Here is a 20,381-nt window from a genome sequence, read left to right on the forward strand (position 1 = left end):
TCACTGTAACCTTCACTTGTCGGGGGTGTTATAAATTTTTAATTTACACTTGTTATTTAATTAATATCTACAGCTCATCCCGGTTCCTCTTTCTGAGCGCGAGGTCGTCATGTTGGAACCACGTCGCGTACACTCGGAGCGGTTCCGGCGACGAGTGGCGATGGAAGGACACCGGCCGGTCTCGCGCTAACACCTCGCGCGCGTAGTCTTGTGGCCGAGCCTGGAATTATGTCACTTATTTGAGGATAATTACGAATTAGATGATATTCGAAACAAATCCAAAAATATAAGTAGAGATTAAACTAATCAATGAATCCTATGAAAACTCGTGATTATCAGTTTAATTTCTTTCGAACAGCTCAGCGTTAGTCAAAGAGATACTTCAGTTACTGAAAGCATACTGACATTTGCATTAAAATTGACCCTTATAAGTTTGCATTAAGGAACAAATTTTAAGAGAGTATCTTCACTAGTGGAGGGGTATTTTTTTTACTAAACGACCAATGGTGGCTGTCACTTCCAAAAAGTAAGGTCTGCCGACTAGAGGCAGCGCCCCGTTCAGCTGAATTATATACTGAAGTTGGTATCTGGGTCTCGGGGAACCAAGGGGCATACAAACTTTAATTCCCTGAGGTCTATGGTGCTCTACCTGTTTGTATTTTTTTATTTGTAGTTTTTGGCTGTGAAAAGGGTTTTTTTATTTATTTACATACCTGGTGGAATAATGGTGAATGTGTAAGCGTAATGTTGAGGCGATGCATCGCGCAAGCGCCTAAGGCCATGTCGTCGGGCGCGGAGGGCGATGCGCACGCGCACACGCGCATCGCACGCGCCGCGCCCACGCTCAGCACCGTGCCGCCTCCGCCGGTGATGTAGTCGTAGCCTAACAAATATACAGCGTGTATAATATCTAACAAACAAAGCAATATCAAACCCCAATTTTACCCCTTTAATTGTTGAATTTCCAAAAATCCTTTCTAAGCGAGTGTCTACGTTATACTCGTAATAGCTATCTGCATGCCACAGCCCAATCCGTCCGTTTGAGCTGTGTGTTGATAGATCAGTCAGTCAGTCAGCTTTTCCTTTTATATATTTAGATAACAAAATGAGGTGTTTTGTGTATCAAATAGTTAATGCTATAGATTCTCTCGTTGTTCTGCTATTTGACAAACGTCCAAACAGTCCTTGAAATTCACAGAAGTTTATTACAAGTTGATTTCTGCGATCAGGTTTTTGCAGGGTTTTAACAAATTCTTATCTCCCATGGATATCACGCTATAAGGCTCCTTATTTTTTAGTATATCTACACATCGGTCCTACCCAAATATCTCAAACTCCTACCTTTGGCAGCAGTTTCCCTCTTGCCGTACCCGTAGCCGTACCGCTCGCCTAGCAGCGTCACATCGGAGCCGCCTCGGTAACAGCTCAGCACTTCGCACAGCCTTTGTACACTAAAATAACGTATATTCTACAAAACCTGACGTACGCGTTAAAAAATATCTTTTAACAAGATCTTCCAGAAAACAATATTAAAAAAATTACAGAAGCAAGCAATACACAGGATAAGCAGATTATTCACACACTAGCTGATGCCCGCAGCTTCGCTCGCGTGGATTTAGATTTCTGAAAATCCCGTGGGAACTTTTGATTTCCCGGGACAAAAATATCCTATCCATAATAGCCCGTCCCCGGGATGCGACGTGTTTCTGTACCACGTAAAAACATTTAAACGGATGATCCTTTAAAAATCCCGAGGGGTCACCAGGATTTAGGAATGCAATTCCTTACAGCATCAGGGTTGAGGAGTTGGGTCCTCGAGGTCAACGACAAAGTCTTTACTTGTTACAGATACCTTCAATATCCATCAATTTATAACCGACAGTTTCTAAATCCCATCAGTTTTGGATAGTCAGGTTCCCTGCAGCATCAGGATTGAGGAGTCTGAATCCAAATTTTTATGAAACAATGTCGCAAAGTTCCTCTATCTATTAAAAAAACAATGACGCAAATCGGTTCAGAAATCTCGGAGATTTCGGTGTATATAGGTAGAAAAACACAACTCCCTTTTTAAAAGTCGGTTAAAAAAGTAGCCTATGTTACTCCCTGGTCAATTCTCTACTTGTCTGTGAAAATCCCGTCAAAATCGGTTCAGCCGTGCCCAAGATTAGCCTTTTCAAACAGACAGACAGACAGACAGACAGACAGACAGACAGACAGACAGACAGACAGACAGACAGACAGACAGACAGACAGACAGACAGACAGACAGACAGACAGACAAAAATTTAAAAAACGTGTGATTCAGTTATAGTATCGTTCAAATAACCATATGATCTTTATATGCGGTAGTTATTTCGAAATTACAGACAGACACTCCAATTTTATTTATTAGTATAGATTTTTAATTTGTCATAAATGTTTTAAAACTTGAAGATAGACTTTTCTACTACATTTATCAGGATTTTTTCTTGTTTCCTCATCCCTCAACACCCCTCGTAGTTTTGTTTTTTGTTTTCAGCATTCAAAGAGATATTTTCTACTTCGAATGTCTTCTAACATAATTATCATGATTATTTATACCTATCGCAATTTTTTTGTGATTTGTTAGTATTTAATTCGATTATGGCATTATTACGAGGGCGTTCACTTAATTTAACAAGCTTGACGTTTGATCTTAATAAGTTTAGACCAAATCTTACCCAAGTATGGTATCATCATCCGCCAAGAAAATCCACTGGATATGTGGCATCTTCTCGACTCTCTTCACAACCTCCTTCAGTATTGTCATGGTCTTCAGGCAATGGCCAGTCTTTGTGTTTAGCACTCCCACGTCTATGGCTGGGAGCTCGGGATCTGATGATGAGTACAATTTGTCACTCCCCAAAAAACATTAGAGAGGATCCAAAGTTTTAGATTTTGAAATTAAACTTTGGGAACTGACGAACAAAACCATAGCCGTAATGGCATACAAATATATTACGGTATATCGGATTACGAGAGACGAATTTGAACATTCAATAAATGTACTGTGTATCGACCTAATTTAAAGTAAATATTTTGATCCTTGAGTTCCTATCTTGTTGGATTAGTATTTGTAGTAATTAGTAACTGGCCTGTGTTACTCACTGTATTTAGTAAAAATAAGTATTATGCACTTACCACTCTTATCGCTAAAGAACTGCAGATGAGTGACATGTCTGCCCCAAGTTTTTTTGACGATCCGCGCTCTGGTGGCGTGGAAACCAGTCCAGGTTTTCACAGCAAAGTATATCGTATCTTCGGGTATTGGACTGCCCTGCCAGAAATGAAAAATTACATACAGTATTGTCAGTTGATGATTCTTTTATACCTATAGGTAATTCATAAATCTGTTGCACACATAATATCGTCATGATCTTAGAAATATTATTGATCTGCACTTTGTGAAGCTTTAAAGCATAGTAACAACTGTTACGAGACGTTTCACCGCGATTAATAGCTTCATCGGTTGACAGAAGGGCTGGTTCATTTTTTGCGCAACGGATCAATCTGGCTGTCCAGCGCGGAAATGCAGCCAGTATTCTCGGCACCATTCCACTTAGGCATGATTTGTATAGTAATTAGATATAGGGCTAGCTTTAAGACAACCATTCTAAATAAATAATAATGGCCTGTAGAAAATGCAATTAATTTCCAATTAAATCATTTATTTACCCATAAAACCAAAATAGCTACTTAATAACTCACACGTAGGACTTCGTCTGTGTTGGTGTTTGCTAGCGCGCGTGCTCTGCCTTTTTGGAGTGTTTTTTTGTTAAATGTGGCCAGGTTTTGTGTTTTACTGGTGTTTTTGGTGGTGGAACTGACTGGGAAGCGCAGAGCGCTCTATAAGGGGCGCCGCGCGTGTGTCGGCGAGCGCCGGCACAGACGAAGTCCATACTTATATAGTTTCCCTAACTTGTAAACTTCGTATCTACCAACTTGACATTAGCTAATCTTTGTAAAGCCAGACGAGAGAGAAAAAAAACTCACACATATGTCAAACTGTCTAGGATATGTGGCACAGTTATCCCCGGACACCACACAGAAGCTCAGGTCAGGGGTTAGTAATGGTCCAGGGTTATCCCTCTTTCCATACACCAGTTGAGCCAATTCAAATGCCGGGTCGATTGAAAAGTCCGCCTCTAACTTGCGCTCGTCATTCTCAATTTGATATAGAAGTCTGGAGACGAAGGTTTCATTTACAACGAAATAAAACGAAAAAAAGGTTCGTTTATTTACAAAACACATCACCCATTTAAAAAGTTGATTCATATTAAATGGAATATAAACTCCTGAATACTTTACATAAATTAATGAGGGAGAAAGTTAATATCGTTTTTGATATTATTAAAAATTATGTAACAGCAATCAGTATTTATAACAAAAACAGATTTCTAAAACCTGAAAAAATTGGTTTCAATTGTAATTATTTTCGTTAATTGGCAATAGCCAATAATACTAAGTTGGAAGCCCAAATATACTGTGACATATACAATTTTACATTACCTATCCATCAGTTCGATCCTCATCGCGAACCCATTAGCAAAGTGAGGGTACACAAATCCTCCGTCCTCTTCTAAATCCTCATAAAACATGAAATGGTGAATAATGGTCGGTTCGTCATCACTAAGGGGGTAACCTATCCACATTGTGTCCTGAAATGCATTGAACTTTATAGCAAAGATTTTACAAAAAACCATGGTAAAAAAAATATATAGCAAAACCAATGACTTTTGTTTGGTTTCTTTAATAATATTGATTAGTTTTCAAAATAATAGCATAATACCAAACGTCGATTTACGTTGTTAAAACATCGTCCATCTCACTCTTAAATATGTCTCGCCTGTAAAGGTTGATTGGAATGGCAAACGCTCACGCTAGACTAAGGTTGAGATCTACAGAGCGCACTTTGACTTTGCTGAGACTTAAGACACTTAAAACGAGACAGCATTATACCACTGGCATAAATCTGTCTCGTTTTAACTGAAATTTAAGTCTAAGCAAAGAAAAAAAAATTCAACCTAAGAGAGACAATAGAGCATCACTTTGCGTTAAGGAACAATATCTTCACTAGTGGCAGAATACTTCTTTTTATTAAACGGCCACTTACTACTCACTCAGTCGCGGTAAAGTTTCCTACCTTCTGTTTATCAGCCGCAGCCAAAGCCTCAAACAGCTTAGCACAGCGCACCGCTGTATGTGGCTCCATAAGCAGTATCCATCGCACATCACTGCCTTTGTACTTTGTTACTAGCGGCCTGAGCAGTGGAATGATTGTCCAGGCTCCAGGTACTGGGAAGTCTTCGTGGGTTATGTGGACTGTTGGCGTTTGCTAGGGTATCAGAAAATACAATGTGATAGACAACGATGGACCTTTTTGAAGCCTAACAATCAAAACCGACGTTGCAAGCCAACTACAAAATTGCTTTTTGGATGCAGGTATTGTGCAGTTGACACAACTGCACAATACCTGCTCTCTCTCTGCTAATCTCAACTGCTGAGCGACTGCGTAATGTTCGCGTGTAGTTCACTTGGTGTACCCATACTAGAATTACAGTCTAAAGCAGAGAGTAGTCCGTTGTAATTATGTGATCGGCAATTTTTTTCTTCTTACTTTTCACACAGAGACCAGCAGCATAAAAAGTACTGTCGGGACTTTTATTATTGTCCTCACCACATAACTCACAAAATATTGTATACATCCCTTTTAAAATAATGGTCCAAAAATCTTTATGATCGGTGAAGTTTGGCTTCATGATATCATAAGCTCTTTAAAAAGCGAGAATTTCTTCAAGTAGTCGCTGTGTTACTTTCGTAGTAATAAGAGGAAAAGCCTTACCTTTTCTATTTCTAAAACTTGATTTTGTATATCCTGCTTGAGCCTTGTTGCAACGCTCGCGTGGTATGGCTCAGGTTGACTAACTATTGTGAACACTACATTTTTTGAACCTGTAACAATTTGAAATTCAATTAATTTTATTATTTGCCTGATATTTGTTTTTAACAGAAGTCTGAACAACAATTTCCAATTTCAAAATTAGCTAACTTCCATATAAACTTTCACCCCCTAAACTCAATCAATCAATTTCAAAATTTCTTTCTTATTCTATGTTATAGATATGGAACTATCATTCATGCTTCTTGATCGACCGACGGGTCTAAGCTATACGTTGTCTGTCAGTCAATCAGTATTAGAGTTTCATTAAGTAGAAGATTGTTCCTTTCCAAGCAGCAAAAAGTTTTCTTAACAAAGGATAAAGCCTTTGTATCGACGTGCTTAACTCCCAGTATCGAATGACAGCATCCCCGACATCAAATTATGATGTATGGCCCCACACGCCACGCGAGGGACAATCAATCATGGGGCGTCAGATTTCACGCGTCACGCTGATTAATCCTGTACATTAATTTAGCATCAACGGGGTACCATCCGATACGAGCTCTTACTATAGAAATCCACCAGTATACTGTATAAGCTTAAAATGAGAAAGTGTGTCTGTTTGATAGTTTTTTACGGTATATCCGTTTAAGCGATTTTGATGAAAGTTAGTATAGAGAAAGCTTGCATCCCAGTGATAGACACAGGCTACTTTTAAACCCGGAAATCAAACTTCAAAATATCATGTGTTTTATAATAATATAATAATATCAGAAAATCATGTCAAGTTTTTATGTTCAAGCTATCGTGAGTCAAGTTTCGCTAATAGTAAATCGGAACAGTGGATAGAAACAATATTGGATAAAATAGTACGTAGTTACACATATATTAAGGAAACTATAAATATTTAGAGAGACTAAGAGATTTTTTCAAAAGCCCTTATTCAAAGCCATCAAACTGATTCATAATTTCAGAATAATCCACAACAGCACGTGATGTGCGTGTAATCCGTCATCCTCAAGGAATAATAACATGTTAACGTATTTGATGTGTTACCTGCCTACGCGTCATGATCGACAAGATAATCATCAAATTATGATAAATAGGGGCACACGCTGCGCCGAGGGCCATCAATCATTTTCAGGTTTTATGCAGATTAAGCCAGCTTTAATATGAGCTTGCCCGTGGACTGAGGTCCTATATAGTGATAAAATTAAACACATTTTCCACATAATTATGGACAATGCTAAAGCGTAATATGCTGTGGTGAAATTTGGCAACGTAATTGAGAAATCTAATAAATATCACTTGCTTTTACGCATTTTACGGTGGAAGGAAATCTGCATGTATGAGAGTTCCGCATAATGTTCTTAAAAGGTGTGTGAAGTCTGCCAATACGCAGTCGTCTAGCGTGATGGACTATGGCCTAAACTCTTTTTATTCTGAGAAGAGATCCGTGCTCAATAGTCTTGGCAATTATGATAATGATGAAACATAATATCCCGTCCAGTTTGGCAGCAAATCCAAGACGAAACAACGACAAATGTGTAAGTTTTGAACCGGTTAGATACATTAAACTCTAAACTCCTAGAGTATCAAGAGGAGAAGTAAAAAGAAGTAGGTAAGTAGGGATATGAGACTATTACCACGTATAAAATTCATAATTATAATAATGTGGCATGTGGCTAACACAATTTTTAAAGTAAATAGGAGCATTATGGAAAGGATTAGCAATAGCTTGTGTACCTACAACAGAATAAGCAGATGTGTTGAAACTAGCATCACAAATCTGTTAGATAAAAATGAAATAAAGACAACAAATTGGTGGAGAGAAAATGACGCGGAAACCGAAATAGTACAGTGTATGGCACTGTGGTAGACAAAATGACAGGAGTTAACTACTAAATGCGTCCAAACTGCCGACACAGTTTGCATTATGAAAGTTGTAATAAATCAAATTTAGAGTTTCCTCACTCCAGTTCATGCTGCTCCAGTCGAGAAAAATGCTCGACCAAACTATCACCATCATCAACCGATATACGTCCACTGCTGGACATAAGTCTTCTTCCTCACGCCACGGTCTTGCGCCGCCTGAATCTAGCAGCTCCCTGCGACTCGCCTGATGTCGTCCGTCCACCTAGTGGAAGTCTTCTAACGCTGCGAAGTCGCCATTCCAGCAGCTTGAGACCCCAAGGTCTATCGGTTTTTCGAACTATAGACCATGCCCATTGCCACTTCAGTTTCGCCATCCGTTGAGCTATATCGGTTATTCTTGTTCTCCTACAGATCTCTTCATTTCTGATTTAATCACCAAGCATGGCTCAAAACATGAACAAAAAAGTTGAAGGTAGATTATCAAAAAAACCAAAAAAAAAAACAAATCTGATATTTCTATCAACGCTAAGCAGGAATCTAACGATAATGCGTCTGTATACACGAACGACGATGAATAATTCAGTAGTTAATAAACTCGCATCGAGTTCGATGCAATCTGAACTTAGGCAAAAGATTTATGGCGAGGAAACTTCGCGTGCGGAACTTTCAACGGCGGCGTGTCAATAAAATTTTGCCACTAAACAAGTGAAAAGTGAAGTCGTTTCCGAAAATTTTGCATGTTTAAGATTTTATGAAATCTCGAGATTTTCTTGAAATATAAAGTTTATGGCTGCGGTTTGTAAAAGAACCACTACGGAAAAAATTTCATAAAGGAGATCGAGGTGACGATGGCAAATGATTCAACAAAGATGATGTGATTTGTAATCAAGTTCCAGCAGTCCAGATTTAAGACTTTGGCAGTGAAGACGGTTCAAATGTCTTGAACTTTCAAATTAGTTTCAACGTTAAGCAGGAATCTAAGGATAATGCGTATAGATACACGAACGTCGATGAATAATTCAGCAGCTAATAACCTCGCACCGAGTTCGGTGCAATCTGAACTTGGGCGAAAGATTTATGGCGAGGAAACTTCGCGTAACTTTCAACGGCGGCGTGTCAATAAAATTTTGCCGCTAAACAAGTTAAAAGTGAAATCGTTTTCGAAAATTTTGCATCTTTACGATTTTATGAAATCTCGAGATTTTCTTGAAATATAAAAAGTTTATCGCTGCGGTTTGTACAAGAAACACTACGGCAAATTTTTTAAATAGGAAACCATGGTAAATACTTCAGCAACGATGAAATGATTTGTTGTCAGATTGCAGAAGTCCAGATTTTAGATTTCGGCAGTGAAGACGGTTCAAATTCTTGAACGTTCAATTTGGTGAATTATTTCGATAATATCAAACAATAACCACATCTATTAAAGCTTGCTTATCTTGATGAAGTATCCCAACAAAAAGCTTCTAGCTTTTTGAGATTATGTGCATTTTGAGCAATTAAATATAACTTACTATAACGGTAAAGGAAAACATTATGGGAAATGAGGAAAAGTTCACTCTTCGGCATGCAGATTTCCTATCTGTATGCCGAAGAATGAAGTTTTCGGCATGCAGAGTATCATAAGTATAATTCACCATAATAATGTTTTCAAATGTCTGAAATGTCAATTTGCAACTGACTAGTGTGGTCGTGTCCTAAATCCCTTCGCACCCGAGAGGAGACCCGTTCTTAATAGTGGGCCTGTGGTGGATCGAGATTATAATGATGATGAATAAATCAAGCATCGCAGACCATCCAATCACTTGACTGTGCATACCAGTTCCTTTAATCTCAAAACGCTGTATGAGTGGTTGATGCTCGGTTTCAAGCATCCACATTAATTGTCCTCACAAATTATGTAGAGACAATTAGCGTGGAAGACAATTGGGGGGTGGAGGTAAACACTTCGCATTATTGCTTATCGAATTATGAGGGTAGATTGCTAATCAGAAATCCATTATGGCGACCCGATACGCCTCCCTAACGTCTAGATATCGCTTAATCATGAAGTATTGCCGTCACATTATCGCTCGTCGAATTAGGCAGTTCGACAAGTTATCTCGAATCCATTATTTCAAAGTAACGCCTCGAAATACTGCGATCACATTTTAATGTGTCGTTTCTCAACCCTCGAAAACAGTTTAGATATCGTACAGTTCGTTGCAGCATGCCATAGATCCTCGACTAACTTTTCGCTTAGTGCATTTAATGCCGCATTACTATACCAAGAGAAACGATTTTTCTTATGTCACAGATGCGTGATAGTAACCAAAAGAAGACACTTTTGGGTGGCATTGACATTCAATAAGACCAAAATAAGGTAGGCTAACATTTTGCTTAGAAACTTCTTCAAGAGTCTACCGCCGCTGCCGCTTATGGAACAAATTTTATGGTACTCGCGGCAGAGTGAACTAATGTGAGTGAATTCTCGGTTCGATCTTGAATCGACGATATGTCAAATATTAGGCTATGGTGAAATCATAGAAACATAGGGCTACCTTAAAGCTTCAAATGTACTAACATTTGACGCCTGCCAGTGATGTCGAAGTTTTGTTAGAAGTTCCCCAATTGTCGCGGCGCTCGCTTCCCCGCAAGACTCTCCGCGCCATTACTCTTCACAAATACGGTAATTTCTGAACTGTATGATTGCTAAGCCAGCCTTCAGGTGATCTTTTGCATTATTCATGGAGTCAGGTACCAGGCGTTTCAAGTTCGCGAATTTATTTGACTCGGCTTTCGCTCCCGGAGATAGGACACTCGCGGATAAAGAGATTCGACGTAATGCTCCGAGATGGCTCTGAGAGTAATAGAGTGCTTTTAAGTTTTATTGGCCGTGTTCGATTTTGGATTTGTTTTTCATGATACCAGAATCTCTGGAGTAATTTAAAGTTGTGATGGAGAGAGTTATGCTTGGAGTTTCTCTACGTGGTCAAATCAGGAGTTCCGTAGAAGAACCAGAGTAACCGACATAGCTCAACTAGTTGCGAAGCTGAAGTGGCTATGGACAGAGCCGATAGACGATGTGGTTCCAAAGAGCTAGAATGGCGATCTCGCACCAGAAAGCGCAGCGTTGGAAGATCCTTCCACTAGGTGGACAGACGACATCAAACGAGTTGCAGGGAGCCGCTGGATTAAGCCGACGCAAGACGGTGGCTTGCGTCGGGAGGCTCTAAACTTGACCGGCGTGTTGGACTAAGGCCAGACCCTTCTCATTTTGAGAGTAGACATGTGCTCAGTAGTGAGCCGGATATGAGTTGAAGATGATGAACTAAAAACCAAAAGAACCAAGAATTAAACTGAATTTAAGATCTCCTAACCCTGATGCAAATTCGAAAACAATTCGCATAAAGTCCGAGACGTCTTTACTCCTTTAGGTACTCGTACCTGCTCCAAGTAAAGCAAATATTTAAATGGGACTGGATTGAGACTCATCCTTTTATCAGATTTAAGTTTCAGAGTCTCTCGGCCGTGCCTCGCTGAATGCATTCACTCATTCGGAGCGACCTTTCATTTCTGAGCAACAAATGTAATAAAAAATATGTATAAAATGTGATTTTAGGGTTCCGTATCTCCAGAGAAAAAAAGGAACCCTTAGGTCTTAAACGCTCCACGACGCGACGCGACGCAGCAGCGGCTTGCTCCATACAAACTCATATCTTAATATATAAAAGAAAAGTTGATTGACTGACTGACTGGTCTATCAACGTGCTCAAACTACTGGGCAAAATCGTGCTATTTGGCATGCAGATAGTTATTATGACGTTGACATCCGCTAAGAAAAGATTTTAGAAAATTCAACCCCTAAGGTAGGGAATTGAAGTTTGTGTAGTTTATGCGGACGAAGTCGCGAGTATAAGTTAGTAAATTATATTCACCACGCCTCCGCGTCGCTCAAGTGCGCTTTGCTCCATAGAAACTCATATAAACTCACTCCGCGTCCGTGCAGCGCAGCTCAGGTTGGTTGCTACCTTTCTAGGATCACATCGTTGTCTGTCTGTCGGGTCTGTCAAGAGTCAAGACCCGTCAAGGGAAACAAAACCTTTAGGGTACTTTCCGTCGACCTAGAGTTAGACTTATGAAATTTAGTTGGTGCGAGTAGCAATGTTTCATAGCACTAGGTTTACCGTAATTTGTGGTTACATCACAAAAATAAATAAATTGTGTAGTACGATTGGATATGGAGTTATGAAAAACATTTCAGATTTTACGCAGACAATGGAGTGACTTTAAAGATCTGGTTCGAAAAAAATTTTTTAAAAATGATTTCTAATACTTTTCTGAAGCTTTTAGAAAAACTTTAACTATCAGGAATGAATACACCATCAAAAGAAAGACAAAATGTATCTACTTCTATTTTTGTTGTGTTATTTTACATAACACAATAAAAATAGAAGTAAGTAGCTATTTTACATAACACAACAAAAATAGAAGTAGATACATTGGCGGCCTCATCGCTTTAATTTAAAGCGATCTCTGATCTCATCATCATCAGCATCTCACACCATCGCCGGCCCACTATCTCGAGCACGGGTCTCCTCTCAGAATAAGAAGGTTTTAGGCCATAGTTCACACTGGCCAAGTGCGGATGGCAGACAAAAACTTTTCAAAGTCCAACATACTACAGTTATCTTATAGCAAATCAAACTGCTTTGTTTTTAATTTATAACCTAGCACTTGGCTGCAATCAAACCTGCTAGCAAGTGATGATGCAGCCTAAGATGGAGCGCGCTTGGCTAGAAGATGTCTAATTCACTCTTGACTTGAAGGTATCTATATTAAAAATGGAGGGAAAACTGAAGCCGAAAAATACATAATTTCACTATTTCTGAATTTGAATACAGAGCTTTTTCTAAAAACCATTAGGTACGCTCTCACAAATGATAATAAATAATCGCATAACAATTTTTCGGCGAAACATTATATAAAACAATATAATCAACTGAATTAACTTTCCGTTCGATTTACTCCTGAATTTATAAAAGCTGGGTTTAAATAACAAATTAATATTATAGCAATATCAGGATAAAACCGCAGCAAATAACCTATTTTCAATTTTATAAAACGAATGACGTGGATAGACTTAAAACAAATCTTTATGTTTGACTAGCGACCCGCCTCGACTTCGCACAGGTGCAATGTAGATACTAATGTGGTGTAAGTGGGGTTATTTTTAACCCCCGACCCAAAAAGACGGGTGTTATAAGTTTGACGTGTGTATCTGTGTATCTTTCTGTGGCATCGTAGCTCCTAAACTAATGAACCGATTTTAATTTAGTTTTTTTTTTGTTTGAAAGGTGGCTTGATTGAGAGTGTTCTTAGCTATAATTTAAGAAAATCGGTTCAGCCGCTTGAAAGTTATCAGCTCTTTTCTAGTCACTGTAACCTTCACTTGTCAGGGGTGTTATACATTTTTAATTTACGCTTGTGTTATAATATTTCAAAAGAATAAGACAGCATTGTCGATGAAAGCTCACAATTGGCTTGATTTTTTCCGACATCTTCATTTGTCGTCATATTTCAATAAAATAGATGAAGATTTTTTCTTCTTAAATCACTCTATCTATTGATGATAGCGGGAAGCTGCTGTTTTATACTATATAGACAAACCTATGCCCCGGTCTTCGCCCACGTTAAAGAGTATCTGTACAATGTTAATAATATTAGAGAAAAGAAAATATAGAGATAGCACGGTAGGCAACCCTAGATGGACGGTAGATGCAAGAAGTTTTTAAGCCGTGCCGGCATCCTGCATAATTTAGCGTATGTACGCGTGTACTCTGTCAACTTGCTAAGCAGTTGGGATATTGTCTTGTACCTTGTCTTAGTTTGCCGTACCTATCTAGTAAGAAAAACAGACCACGAACTACAATTTCAATACATTTTTTTCCGATTTAGGCTTGTGTAAGTTCTTACGGACGCGGACGGCATTGTACAAAGTAACTGTTGAAACATGGAAAAAAAAATATTTTATTGATGGAATTATCATCATAATCTCAAATCCTTCGCAAGGAAACCAGTACCAGAGGAGGGAGGATACAAATACATGTCTGAGAGTTTTACACAATGTTCGTAAAGGTATATAGAATCAATCACTTGGACTTGGGCTATTATGGCTTATTCGTTCTTCACTGACTGACTCATCAATGCCCAACCAACAATTTAAAAAAAACACCCCAAGACCTAGAAAGCTAAAATTTTGCACAGAGGTTCCATTTATGATGTAGGCAAAGAATAAGGTCTGATTTCCCAAAATTCCCACGCGATAGGACGACGATTTATATTTTCCCCTAGCGAAACCGCAGGCGGTCGCTAGTGAATCAATAAAATAAACCACAGAATCAATTCGGACCCAAAAAATCACATTTTCATTATTCATAGATCATATGCTACTATTATTAGATATAATAAAAACGGCTAGGGCTTCATCAAAAATTCCATCGAAATCAATTTGCCTCAATTTCGCTGGAACTCTTTTAGCTGAATCGCGGATGAAGTGCAAATAGCACCGGGAGCATCAATAATTCCGAGGCATCGAGGCAAATGGATGGATTCATCTAAATCCTGCGGGAATCAGGCGTGTGGGCTTCGCAGCCCGTTGGTCGACAGTCGACACTTAGCAAAACAAACAAAATAATATCATTTCAAGCCATTTTCAAGTAGGTATTTACAGGTCAGAACTTTTTACGCTCTGAAAACTCAGTTACCTCGTGTCTTACCACAAAATGTTAACCCTGTTTATCCCAACGCACAATATATTTTAACGTCAGTTTAAACAGCTCCTAAAGTTTAACTGGTAAGTTAGATAAAGTCTAACATACAAGATCGTCAGGCATCATACGAATAAACAACACAGAATAGTATGTGTTAAATGTTTTAAGCATCCCCACTAACTCCCCAGTTTTGATCATAAGTTTTTATATAATTCCTAACGATTCAAAAATCAGCAAAAAAACCATCAAAAAACTAGTTTTTCCAGCTGTGCTCACTTGAAGTCAACCTTTCATATTTTACCTATGCATTCTAAATGCAGTAATATTGTATGCAAGCAAATATTTTCCGCAACAGAACAAATACAAAAAGCTGTCTCGAAACACAGTATGCCCACTCCGGTGCTGGTTCGGGGCACGCATCAATAATTCCAGATCGCCAATGCAGCGAGTGAGTACTGAGGAGTGCATTCGATAGGTACCGAATTTGCGAACGTACCGACTATTTCCAATCGAAATAGGTGCCCTTCTATGAACCGTAGGTATATCTACAGGATTGTGAAGGCTATCAGAAAAAGCAGATATTATTGAAATATTTTTTACAATTGGAATGCCCTACCAAAACATGCGCGAGATACACAGGTCACAAGAAGCTGTTTTTTCGAATAATTTAATCTAAAGGAGACCCATGATTCAACAAATCCTTTAATTAGAGCGCTATTGCAGCATCTAATTGATCCAATTCACGATTTTAACACGGAAGGTATTCAATAATAATAATCGTTCAGTCTCGGAGGGAGACTGACATAAACCATGTTTAAAAAAATATCCTAACAGATGTGTGTTCTTAGGGTTCCGTACCCGAGACCATACTACCTACGCAGACTAAGCCTCAGCTGTCCGTCCGTCTGTCCGTCCATCTGTCTGCATCTAAGTCAGAGGGCGCGGGCGCACTGAGCGGGTGTCCACTCGCTGTGCACCCGCTTACGCCCTACTTTGAGTTGTTATCAAGAAAGACGCCGCGCCTAAGCTCTGCTGGTGTGCCTTGCGCCTAAGACCTATTTCTCTTTTGTCAGCTACACAAAGTACCATACTTAGTACGTAAGTATAGTTTGACAAAGTAGACAAGCTAAATTACTTACGATACGAGAGGCTTTGAAAGTTCTCCCGTCCCCGAAGTTCTCGCATAAAGAACTGAGAACTGCCTGGCACCTGCATGTTTCAGTGTTCTTTTATAACTGACTTAAGTTATTGCGAAGAGTATCAAGTAGTTCAACCGGCCAGGTCCTTTCAAAGTACTTTTAAACTTTGCTGTTTAATATAGAGAGTGGTTTCTTTTGAAAACTATTAAATATTCAAAGAATGATTGGCAATTAGGTAAGTAAATAGTATCCATCTCAGGACGTTTCCTATAATTACATTAAATATGTTGATCATTTTAATCTGTGTTTTAATCGGAGGAATCTTTATTATCAATATACGACCGAAATTAATGCTCAATCTATCTTTAACTTGTCGATAAGTTACTTATAGGAACGCTGTTATTTGTCAAAAAGACTTTTGACGATTAACAACATTGCTAAGTAACTTATCGACAGATTAGAGATAGAATGATTTTAATTTTGGCCAATAAAGCCCAAAACAGACTATCTTTAGGGTTCCGTACCTCAAAACGAAAAAAGGAACCCTTATAGGCTGGTTTGCGCCAACACAATATCAGTTTAAATGATGTAGGTACCTACTACAGATAATAAATTGGGTTATTTCACCGTCGATTTTCTCAATTATAATAAAGGTCCAATAACAGACACTTTGACGGGTACAAGTGGACACTTACAATTTCCCAAAGACTCTTCAATACAATTGAAGTTAACTACATAATAAACGGTCATAATAATTAAATGGTTATAATTTTATTCTCGTACGCAAATGTAAGTCTTTTAGCAAAAAACTGGTCAAGTGCGGGTTTTGGGCACGCATAAGGCAGGGTTCCGTAGTCACGCTAGTTGCTAGTTCAAAATATGCTGTTATGTAGCGATAGCTAATAGGTTTCTATAACTATACTAACTTTACACTTTTACCTACTTTTGCCTAATACTTTTCTGAAATTTTGAAGAAATCAAATCATTTCCAACAATGCAAAGGAGTAGGTACTTAGCTAGAATAATTTTAGAGAGATTTTTTAACGTCGACACTAGGTACGTGAATCAGTGGCTTCATGCAGACACAGTTTAATGTTCTGAGGGTGCTAGTGCTCGACAGGACGGAAGAGTTTGAAAGCCCCCCCGTATCGTGCATAAATTAGACCGTGTACTTTGTCAACTAAGCACCAAGTTGGATTTCCATGAAAACCATTGTACTACTATGTGACGACATAAATTATTTATTTGCTTGTTACTATAAAATTTTTGATGTAAAAATGTAGAAATGAAGAAAGCATTACCTGTAGGTATGTAGCCTGTGGGCTTATATTCAGCAAATAAAAAAAAAATCGAATAGAAAAAGCAGAATAAAAGAGAAAGAATGAAGTACCTCAAATACCACTATTCTACAACCATGCATATGCCCCCATATTCTCGTACCTCTAAATTCGGTATCGAATGCATTCCCCCAGGAGCTCTGTATCTGCGACATCGAATTATTGATGCATGCCCCGGACTAGCACCGACTACAGTAGGTTTGTCTATGCAAAGTAAACTTAGGAGCTTTGAAGTTCATCTTTTTAACCCCCGACCCAAAAATAGGGGTGTTATAAGTTTGACGTGTGTATTTGTATATCTGTCTGTGGCATCGTAGCTCCTAAACGAATGAACGATTTTAATTTAGTTTTTTGTTTGAAAGGTGGCTGGATCGAGAGTGTTCTAAGCTATAATCGAAGAAAATCGGTTCAGCCGTTTGAAAGTTGTCAGCTCTTTTCTAGTTTTCTTATAGGGGGTTTTGAGTTGGGGGGTTTTTAAATTTTGAGTTATCGTTTATTATTTCTTCCCTTACACAAAATCTAATGAGGTGTATTCATACGAGTATAGTAGAGAGCTATCTGAGGATGACAATGTCATGACTGTCAAGTCGTGACATTGATTGAGTCATGACATGATTTTTAATGTGACAGTCATGACAATGTCATGACTGTCACATTAAAAATCGCGAAAAGACAAACATCACTTGCAGGAGGCAACAAACATATGCAGGAGGCAACAAACATATGCAGAAGGCAGCAAACTTATGCAGGCGGCAACAAACTTATGCAGGAGGGAACAAACATTATTATGAAGGAAGCAACAACTTATGCAGGAGGCAAACGTACCTCTAAAAAGGGGCATGCAGTGTATTAGGTAGTTTATTACTATTCCTTGCAAACTTAATGCAACATTTTGATTTATCAGCGAACCATGCTCTGGAAATTCTCCCCGTATACCTACTACCTAGTACCCCATATACTACCTAGTACCTGAACGCATTCAAATTGAAGCTGGAATCGAAAACAAATGGAGGTGTATCGATTTCTGTAACATCATCTCCACGTGCAGCGAGCCGCAACAGCGTCCTCGTCCCGGTGGATTCCGAACGAATCCGTCCATTTGCTATGCCGGGGAATTATTGATGCTCCCAACTCCCCAACGATCGAGCACTTCGCACCTTAACCCACGATTTAGTTGGAGAAAAGTTTCTGCAAAATTGCTTTCGTTACATAAAGCAGGATTCTCTATAAAATTGACAAGCTATAGGTACATAAAGAAAAAGATTTTCTGCATAAAATAAATGTAAAGAAACTTATAATCTATTTGATTAACTGCATAATCACCTACTATTTGGTGTGATTGCAGTCACGCGCCTGCCTAATATTCTTTTTAAAAATACTTAACTACCAAATTTCATGATTCTAGGTCAACGGGAATATAGGTATAGGTTTTCTTGTCAGACACGACAGAGGTACGAACTTTTGAGGTACGAACCCTAAAAAAATGCTTTGTTGTAGCAATTTAAAGGTTCATATCTAAAGTATTTTTTGCTGTTCAAGTTCCGCCACTGGCACAACATTAAATTCAATCCCTTTTTCTGTCAGCGGTCTGTCTCGAAGAACAAAAGCGAAAGTCAAATGAATGTACGAAATGGAAACACACAGTGCTTTCACCCCATAAATAATGTATCAGATCCTCCGAGTGCTGAGCGAAACATTAAAATCCCATTGCAACTTCATATTAGGGAGAAGTATTTCATGCAAAGACGAGTGGATTGAGTTGTCGGAATAATTCAGTGAACGCTTCTTATCTTAGGAAACGTTAATTAAGTGCCAGAAATTCACATTTATTTACTGACCCAAAAAACAGTGTGTAGACTGTAGAGAGACCATACCCAATTTTTAAGACCGCGTAACTTTGAAACCGAATATTTTAACAGAAATCTGGAAAACCACAGGCATAGATATTAGTTTCTAGAATGTCTGCAAAATTTCATGGACTTTGGTTGCTTAGTATTCAAATGAAATTGGAACTACGTTTGTATGGAGCGAGTGACGGAGAGACCCCTCTTAAACAATTTTATTTGTCAAACTGTGGATGTACCTACATTGCATTGTAGGACTTTAGGAATGTAGAATTGAGTATACTGTATACTCAAAAAGCCCTAAATTTGTATACTAAATACATTAACTGTATATGTGAGAGCTTTTCTTTCCCGGTTTTCTTGACCGGAATTTAGAAGAATAAATCTGCATAAGGCAACCAGGCCGTTTTTACACAATTTTAAAAAGTGAAGACAAATTCGTACGCTTGCGTGTGAAACGCATACGCGTAGCAGCATAGACTACATGGGTAGATGTTGTACATTGTTTACGCATATTTGGATAAAACGACACCTATGAGCATGATTCCAGGCATGCCCGTTATTAGCTGATGCCCGCTACTTCGGACTTACTCCATTCCAACGTGATTGAAGGACAAACTAATAAACCAACAAACAAACACACTTTCGCATTTATAATATTGATAGTGATTTCATCAAACACACAACTTTTAAAATTCAAAATACGATCAATTAACTAAAATTAAACAAGCTTTTAAAAGCGCCGTTTTTAGCGGATACCGGACAAATGGATTGGTCCACTTACCTGATTAGTTTGAGTTTATCCCTCACAATGTTGCGCGTTTTACTTTTGAATCATTTCAGTGCCTATTTCACACAAACAGGGTTGCTAGGCGACTGGCTTTAGCAGGATAGATTTGGCTTTTTACCCGATTACGGCCAAATCAAAAGGAAGATTTTAACGATCTATTTTTGTAGGTATGTATGTCCTATAGCAGCGAGCTACTGATCCGATGTTTATAACCTTAAATCCTTGCTGAAGAAGTCGCGGACATCATTTATTTGGGCCAGAGATACTAGCATCCCGGAGACGGTACAGACTACTTCCATCCCAGAAATTCAAAGAACTCCCACGGAATTTTAAATACCGGAATTTACGCGGGCGAATGATTGTAAGCTTATTTCGTGTTTTAACGACATATTATTTTGTATATAACGGGTAAAAACATACCGTTACCATTGTATAAAATATTATAAGTATATTACGCGGATAAAGTTGAAATCACGGCCGTCTCAGAATTGGATAGAGTATAGCTATTTTTTTTTTCAAACTTAGTTTGTTTTCGTAATTAAAATTCACTTCAATTGCTACTAAAAATTGATATGGAGTACTAAATTTTAGTAGTCCATATATATTTTTTGTAACGCCAAGCGGCACACCTAATATTATTATAATACATCACTAAAATGAGCTGAGACATTATTTCTTAGCTCATCTTAGTGATGTATTATAATACCTACTGTTGTTACTAGTCTAATACACAATATCAATGCAA

General features: G+C 38.4%; 1 protein-coding gene across 3 annotated transcripts in view; it reads right to left on the reverse strand.

The window, feature by feature from the left end:
* Positions 1-20,381, reverse strand: part of LOC123879119 (beta-1,3-glucosyltransferase) — a 26,602-nt gene continuing 6,221 nt past the window's right edge. For all 3 annotated transcript variants that reach the window (XM_045926680.1, XM_045926666.1, XM_045926675.1), the window contains 9 exons: positions 5,861-5,970; positions 5,162-5,353; positions 4,528-4,676; positions 4,012-4,201; positions 3,160-3,295; positions 2,700-2,853; positions 1,342-1,451; positions 714-883; positions 1-220 (listed from right to left, as the gene is read on the reverse strand). In XM_045926680.1, the coding sequence (XP_045782636.1) occupies positions 68-220; positions 714-883; positions 1,342-1,451; positions 2,700-2,853; positions 3,160-3,295; positions 4,012-4,201; positions 4,528-4,676; positions 5,162-5,353; positions 5,861-5,970 (1,364 nt within the window). In that variant the 3' untranslated portion in view covers positions 1-67. The remainder of the gene's footprint in view (positions 221-713; positions 884-1,341; positions 1,452-2,699; positions 2,854-3,159; positions 3,296-4,011; positions 4,202-4,527; positions 4,677-5,161; positions 5,354-5,860; positions 5,971-20,381) is intronic.

This window comes from Maniola jurtina, chromosome 3 (genome assembly GCF_905333055.1).
Source record: "Maniola jurtina chromosome 3, ilManJurt1.1, whole genome shotgun sequence".
Lineage (NCBI taxonomy): Eukaryota > Metazoa > Arthropoda > Insecta > Lepidoptera > Nymphalidae > Maniola > Maniola jurtina.